General features: G+C 36.8%; 1 protein-coding gene across 1 annotated transcript in view; it reads right to left on the reverse strand.

Moving 5' to 3' along the window:
* Nucleotides 1-2759, reverse strand: part of Iqcm (IQ motif containing M) — a 309407-nt gene extending 306648 nt beyond the window's left edge. Inside the window, exon 1 of the mRNA XM_008851105.1 lies at nt 2622-2759. Within this exon, the coding sequence (XP_008849327.1) occupies nt 2622-2759 (138 nt within the window). The remainder of the gene's footprint in view (nt 1-2621) is intronic.
* Nucleotides 2760-8439: the final 5680 nt, after the last annotated feature.

The raw sequence follows: 8439 nt of genomic DNA on the forward strand, positions 1-8439 counted from the left end.
TAGTTGCCATGTGGGTGCTAGGAATTGAACCCAGGTCCTCTGCAAGAGCAGCCAGTGCTCTTAACCACTGAGCCATCTCTCCAGCCTTTATCTCAAAAATTTAAGAAAGAATGCATAGTTCGATGAGCAACCCTGGGACTAGAACTGTTGCCAACACTGTTACTAAGACCAGGAGCCTCATGGTCCTCAAATGTCTTTTCCACCTGATGGTATTTCAGAACAATTAGTCAATTATGGTTGAGAAAAACTGGTTGAATCTTTGGCTTCCACAGAAAGTAAAAATATGTGAAATAACAAAGAAATAAGAACCATATATGAAAATTTTTCTCAGCCATATGTGATGGCTCACTCCTGCAACCCAGCACATCGCAGGCTGAGAAAGGATTGCTGAGATTGAGAAAAGCCTGATCTGCATGCAGGCCAACCTGAGCTACAGAGTGAGAACATTCTAATAAAAATAAATAATAATAATAATAATAATAATAATAATTAATGCTGCAATACAGATTTTATATTGCTCTACTAAATTTATGTAACTTTATACATGAAAAACATTTAGTGTAGATGGGACTGTAATATGCTGAAGAAGATACTGTAGAAAGTATAAGTAATATTATAATCAAAATCTTAAATTTGCCAAGTGCTCACTTAAAACTTCATGAAAATAGTTGAATATATTTGTTGACCTCTTTCTGTTAGAGGAATTTTGTATATGGTACTTAATTTTTTCTAATAAATAGCTTATTAGCTATGACAACAGAATTTTGTCTGAGAGAAAAGATTCAATAAAAATAATGAGTAAAAAATAGCTATAGAAATACAGTTCAGGACCAGCTAGTAATAACCAACAAGACTACTGGAGTGTGAGATTTTGCCTATGTGTGTAAATTAAGAGTTCTTTCTAAAGTAAATGTATCTGTTATTCCATTTTAAGCATTTAAACACTGAAATTTCATAGAACAAATATGCAGTTCTAATTAAAATTTGAAGTTTGAAGATAATGTGCAATATTGAACATCAGTATTTTTTTCTTGTAAAGCCAAAACAAATAAAAAAGTAGGTTTGAATAAATTACCAAACTACTGTTCAAATATCAGACATGAGTTTGTCCTAAGTCTATTAGAACTTTCAAAGAATAACTTTATTTTTAACTAAAATAATTGTTAAAATATTAGAAAATCACTTGAATAAAATCAAATTTTAGTAGTTGTGGTATTTGTGATAGTTCACTAAATATCAGAAAGTGAGATGATCATCGTTTATCAAATGTACCCACTAGTGGTGAGATATCGGTAAGGAAATAATGGGAGACAGAGACGAGCCCATTTGTTTCACACTATAAATGTATGTTTACTGTTTCCACACATATGATAATCCTACAAATGGAATGTTCATGGTCTTCAGACAACAGTGGTAAACATTACAGAAGGCCACTGAAATTTCCAAGTTAAAATGAAAAGATGCCCTTAGATTCTTTTTCATTGAATTTTGTATATTTCATACAGAACATCTCAATCAGTCTCCACTATCTTTACACCCCCCTCCCCACTGGTACCCTCTCATAGCCCTCCCCCCACTGGAATTCATACATTCTGTCATTTGTGGTAAGGTCTATTGTGTCGTTAGGGTTCCCTGACATCCCTCTGTGCAAGTTCGTCTACTGAGGTCTAGTCAGCTTATAAAATGAAAAGATTTCCTTAGATTCTTATAATGCTCGTATTTCCTGAAAATCTCCAAAACGTTTTCCAAAGAAAACTGAAATTTCATTTGTGAAAATTCATTCTTTACTCAAATTTTACTTGATATGAACTCATTACAATTGAAACTTCTTTTCTTATTTCTAAAAATGTATGTTTCTATAAAAGCAATGTTTTGGTTTTGTTTTATAAGGTGAAGCTATAAGTGTTTTAATGAAGATAAAAGGTTACTAGATCCTTTTGTTTCTACTTTTCCAGGTAGGCTATTGTTGGATAAGCTTATCTTCCAAGCTGCAAGCCAGTCTAGCAAGCACGAATAGATGCCTTCCTCTCTAGCTTCTCACTACTTGCTCCAATCACCACAACTAATTGGACTGTGAGATCCTCCATAGGAAGGGAGGAGCAGAAGGAGACAGTCACCCCTCCTACCCAATCAGTCAGCCTTAACCGCATGAGAGGGAGGGACAAGGATAGAGACGGGAAGTCAGAGAGAAGGAAGGTGCTTCGCCATCTTGGAGCAGGGCAGCAAGTCAGGAAGCCCTGCCCAAAATGTAGGGAAAAAAGCCCAAGGGCGACCACACCTTTGTAAGTACCCTTAGCTACCATCAAAAGCTCTGTTAGCAAGCCCAATGAACACTTTTGTTCTCTAAAATGTAGTTCAGAGGAATATTGTCTCAGTTTGTCCTAAGGATGGAGAGAGGAGGGGCCACCAGGATCCCGGAAGCCTCAGGCAAGGATGCCTCCAAGCAATAAATTTAACTAACAGCTATGTTACCCTTGGAGGGTCGAATGGGATAGCTGGAAATTCAAGTCTAGAAGGCACCGAGGATGCTCTTTCAAACAGCAAACTGGGAAGAAGGCTCAGTGGGTAAAGTGCTAGACATGAAGGCATGAGCACCTGAATTCAGTTCCTGGCAACCACACCTGGCTGGGTGTGGCACTGAGCCTGTGATCCCAGCGCTGAGCAGGCAGTGCCAGGAGGATTCTTGGAGCTTTTGAGCCATTCAGTTTAGCCAAAATGGCAAACTCTAGGTTCAATGTCAAGCTCTGGCCTCCACCCATGTATGCTTTCATGTATAGCATACACTCACACAAAAAAAATAGTATATAAAATGGACAGTAATTCATAATGCAACCAATTATGAGATTAAATTCTAGTTGTTCCCAATCCTTTCCCCAGGGTAAGTTCAGTCAAATTTGTCTGATTGTGGTTTTAGCCACAGCAATTGGTTTCTCCTACTCTATGGCATGGACTTGCTGAGTGGCCTCCTGGCTCTCTGTCATGGCCACTTGCTCATCTCTTCATCTTCATTTCTCTCACTTTTCCTGGAAAAGCACATGTACAAAGGGACATGCCCACCCCACCATTCTAGGGTATCAACAAATGGCTCAGTTCCTTTCACAGACACCATCTTGAACTCTAGAGCCATTGCAACAATGTAAATTAGCCAATGGTGTTACTCAATGAGATAAACCTTATATGACAGATATTAAATATATTCATTTACTCTCTTCTATTTCCAAGGATTACCTAGAAATGTCTGTTTCTAGGTTTTTAAGCCTAGCTATGGACTACTACAGACTGGGGATGGAGACAAGATTCAGCAGTTAAAATAGTGTACTGCTCTTGCAGAGGACCTGGGTGCAATTCCCAGCACCCTCATTGTGGCTCACTACCATCTGTAATTCCAGTACCAGGTAATTTAATGACTTCTTCTGGCCCCTGGGGTCACCAGGCATGTATGTGGTACATATACATATATGTAGACAAAACATTCATACACATAAAATAAAAAGAATGCTACAGATAGATACATTAAATTTTATGTCTCAGAATGGTTCTTGTTTTGTTTTGCTTTGTTTTGCTCGGGGCAGCAATAGCCCTCCAGGTTGTATTCAACAAGATCGGTCCATGCATTATCATAATGTTAATTAAACTTTTAAAAAAGAGCTATGACATGAAATTGAACAACAAAGTTGGAGATAGTGATCTCTCCCATCTAATTATAATGTAATTTTATATTATATTTTTATGGTGTATGAAGTATTATATTCACAAGCCTCTTACCTTAGATAATATCTTTCAAGATAATTAAGGTTATAAATATCTGTTTTTCAGAGGCCATAAAAACTACCATGAGTAACAATTTCTCAAGGATTTAGGGGTTTATTTAAATTTCATAAAGAAGTTTAAGGACTCCATGTGTCATTGATTAAAATAAGTGGATATTCTAACATAATAAACTATTAAATCCAAAAGACAACATCATTATTGAATTATTAATTCATTAGAATTAAAAACACAATGTGTTTTTAGAAACACTTCAGGCTTAAAAGGGATGGTATTCTTTTTGCCTACAGGAAGCATATAACAGTAACTTTTTTGTCTGAGCAAAATAAGATTTAATTAGAACAGTCAAGCTGTAGCTGGTGTGTCTAATCTGTGGCCCATGGACCACATACACCCCAGGATAGCTGTGAATGTGACCCAATATATTTGTAGATAATAATGTCATTTTGTTATGTCAAAAGGTTGGAACACTCCTGCAGAATATTTCAAGCAAAATGTTATATTTATCTCTTTTCCAACAAAATGAAAAACTAGTTTTATATGTCCTTGTATCCACTTTAAAAATTCAGAAGATTTATTCTGTTTTCTCAGCTATCATTTTTCTTCTGAACTGATTAAATAATTGACATCAAGATGATTTACTACTTCACACCCATCAAGATGCAAAACACAGAAAATATAAAGATATGATGAGATTGTGGAGAAGTTGGAATCCTTGAGAATTACTAGTGAGAAACAAAAATGATACAGCCCTTCTGGAAAAAACAATATGATGATGCCTTAAAGAATTAGACATACAACTACAACATAAACCAGCAATTTCAGTTCTTGGTATGCGCTCCAAGTGTGTGAAAGTGGAGACTCAGCAATACTTCTGTGCCATGTTTACAGTGGCCTTATTCAAAATACTCAAAAAGTGGAAGTCTGCCCAAGTGTCTACTGATTGATGAATGGATAAAAAGAAGTGCAGAATATAAATTCCTAAAAAAGGAAGGAAATTCTAGCACATGACACAATCCAGATGAACTTTGAAGACAATCGACAAACACAAAAGGAAAATCATACTGTAAGATTCTGTTTCTTTGAGGTATTGAGTATAATAAGTTTCACAGAGGTGGAAAATAAATTGTAGTTCAGAGGAGGACTAAAAGAGTAGTGTTTAACAGACATAGAGTTTTAGTTTGAGATAACAAAAATGTTCTTAAGATGGATGGAAGTAACAGTTACACACACATGTGGGTGTGCTTAATACCACTGAGAGGTCTTAAAAATAAATTACCAATTTTATGGTATATATTCTAAATTAGATAAACTGATATTTAAAATGTAAAAGAAACATCTAAGAACTTGCTCTTTGACTTCTACTAGGAATGTTATAATTTTCCAGGATAAGCAAAGGAGAATCCTTACCCAAAATAAAATGCCATTTAAACTAAAAAGCAAGGAACACCTTAAACAAACTAAAGGTTTAAGTTTCAAACCCATACCTCCAGTCATTAATAAACACATAAATATATGTATGCACATGCACACACACACCCTATGTAATTTAGTTGCAAAGATAAGTCACAGCTTTAAATACCTCTACTCAGACTTATACAAAAGGCTTAATGATATTGCTAACCTCTTCTCCAATTCAAATACTTTAAACAAGTGCACTGTCCAAAAGCAATAGCTACTACGTCAAAGCCATGATCAGTTGCCATTTGTGCCTCTAGTTTCTCAGCAAGGAATAAGTACTCCAGTTTTGCACGTGGAACTCTACAATCAAGTATAATCCTGATGGTGATCTTGAGAGAGGCACTGTCCCCCAATTTTTAATGTTTCATCTTGGTGAAACCTGGAGCAGTCTCCAAATTGTTGCCATAAAATAGCACAGTGGGGAGGGCAGAGGCAGCAGATCATTCTTTCATCTTTCATAGAATATAATTGTGGTGGTTTGAATAAGAACATCCTCCATAGGTTTCAAGTATTTGGACGTTTTGTCCCCAGTTGGTAGCACTATTTCTGGGGGTCTTAAAAGATGCCATGCTGGAAGAAGCATGTCACTGAGGGGGGGGCAGTTTAGAGAGTTCTTAAGCCTTGCCAGGTGTCCAGTCAGTCTCACTCAGCTTCCTGTGCCTCCTTCAAGATGTGAGGGTTCTGCTTTCTCCACTAGCCACCTTCTGCCACCATGCCTCCCCACCATGATGGACCATAAGTTCAAATAAGCTCTTTCTTTTATAAATTCCTTGGTCATGGTGTTTTATCGGAGCAGCAGAAGTAACTAATACAATAATGAAACATCTTTCCATCTATACTACTTTTTGTGAGGACATAGATGCATTATAAATATATATATCATATTAGCTAACAACAGTATAGAAATATACTATGTTTAATAAATTTGTTTGTCTGTTTTTGAAACATGGTCTTCCTGTAGCTCCAGATGGCCTGAACTAGATCTCACATAAATCTGCTTGCCTCTGCCTCCCAAGTTAATAAATATTTTTGAAGATAATACTATTAGTTACTTTTCTCATAATAAAATACCTGAAAGAAATAATTTGAGGGAAGGGGAACTTACTTTGGTATGTAGTTTGAGAGAGTGCAGTTCATCATGGCAGGGAAAGCATGGCAGTGGAACTTCTTGGGGCCAAGGAAGCAGGCATGTGAGGCAGTTGGTTGGTTACATTGCTTTGACAGTCAGGAAGTAGAGGAGACTACAGCTAAAATCCAGGTTGGGTTATTATCCATAGAGCCCACCTTCAAAGACCCACTTCCTCCAATGAGGCACCACCTATTAATGATACCACAAGCTCCCAAAACACTCCATCCAGCAGGAGACCAACTATTCAAAATATATGAACTTATGAAAGACTTTTAAATATTCATACAACATTCAGCTTCTCACCACCACAGGCTCACGGCCATCTAATATTGTAAAATACATTTATACTATTTCAAAAGTGCCTGCAGTTTTACAGTTACAACACTGTTTGTAAGTTCAGTCTCTTCTGAGTCTGAAAGTAATCTTAACTGTGAGCCCCTGCAGTATCAAACACAAAATTATATACTTCCAATATACCATGGCACACAGTAAACATTCCTATTCTAAAAGGGAAAATGGGGGCATAGCAAAGAAAGACTGAAAGCAAAAGCAAACTCAGAAGGGAAACACCTAACCCTAAATCTCCATGCCCAGCACCTGGGGCTGGTAACAGCATCATCTACAGTCTTCAGTGGACTCAGATGACTCCACACGTACAGATCTGCCACCTGCAGCACATATAGCTACACTAGTCTACACTAGTCTGCAGCACATTAGCTACACTAGTCTGTGCTGCTAATCTCATTTTAACAATTAATGCTTTTATATATTTTATCTTTTCTGAAACCTTCACCAGGTTCACAGTTTTCTTTACTATAGTGCAGATTTTTCACAACTTTCTGCTATTTATTCCTCACTGTAATCCTGGCTAAATGCAGTGAGCAGTAACCACGACACAACCTGAATGCTATGTTGCCTTGAATTTCTTCTCTCAACTAGTAAGTCCACAAATTTCTAGTCAGCATCAAATTTTCAGGACAAAGGCAGAACGTAGCCAGATGTACTGCCAAAATGTAAAATGAATGGCACCTAGGCCAGTCTCCAACAGTCCTAATTCCTCTATGAAACCTCATGGACATACTTTTCACATACACATTTCTTTCAACCTTCTGGTCTTCTGAAATTCTACCAGAATGGCCCATTAAGCTCTGCTTATAGCTCACCATCTCTTCTCTAGCCTGCGGCTCCAAACATTTCCATAATTCCTCCTGCAAATCAGTTCCAAAGGTTTAGAAGCCATGTGGTCAGGTTTACCACAGTAGTGACTCCACTTTTCAGTACCAGTTTCTCTAGTGGTTATTTTTTTTAATTAAAAAAATTATTTATTTAATAACCACATACTTAGAAGAAGCACTTCATTACTATTTTTTAAATTTTTAATAAATACATGATTAGAAGAAGCATTTCACTACATCTTTAACATACTCATTAACACACTCCAGAGCAAGAGTACATCTCTTTCACAAGTGGGTGCAATGAAATTGCCTGTACATTCTTAGGTTTACAGTTGAATTATCACAGTTATACAATATTGTACTCAGTATAAACCCTATAAGACATAAAATTAAATGAGGTTTTAACCTTTAAAAAGATCTCCATTTCATTTTAGAATATATTGTTCCTTGCAGAAAGACTCATTTTTTGCTACTAACATTAAAATGTTGGCTTTTGCATCTCTAATCTGCATGTATCTGATTATTACTAGTCATAATCGGTTGTACTTGGATCCTTGGTGGCTGTGTATGTCTATAAAGTCACTGGGTAGATTTCAATGGTAATGTTTATCACCTCTACTAATTAGGATGATGTAAATTTCCATGCTTCCTTCTCAAATATATATTTTTTAAATTTGTTGATTTTTTTTTGTGTGTGTGTATATCAAAACATCCCAAACCATCTCATTCAACTATACACCCACTTCCCAGACGGCACCCTCCCATAGCCTCCCTCCCCACTAGAGCCTTTATACTCTGTTATCCCTGCTACTGTCTGCTGTGTTGTCGGTACACCCAGCTCTTGTCTTCTTGCTCTTGCAAGAGTTTCAAGTACTATGTTAAAGAGAAGTGGAGATAGTGGACAGC

Source organism: Nannospalax galili, unplaced genomic scaffold (assembly GCF_000622305.1).
Source record: "Nannospalax galili isolate Female #2095 unplaced genomic scaffold, S.galili_v1.0 scaffold585, whole genome shotgun sequence".
Taxonomy (NCBI): domain Eukaryota; kingdom Metazoa; phylum Chordata; class Mammalia; order Rodentia; family Spalacidae; genus Nannospalax; species Nannospalax galili.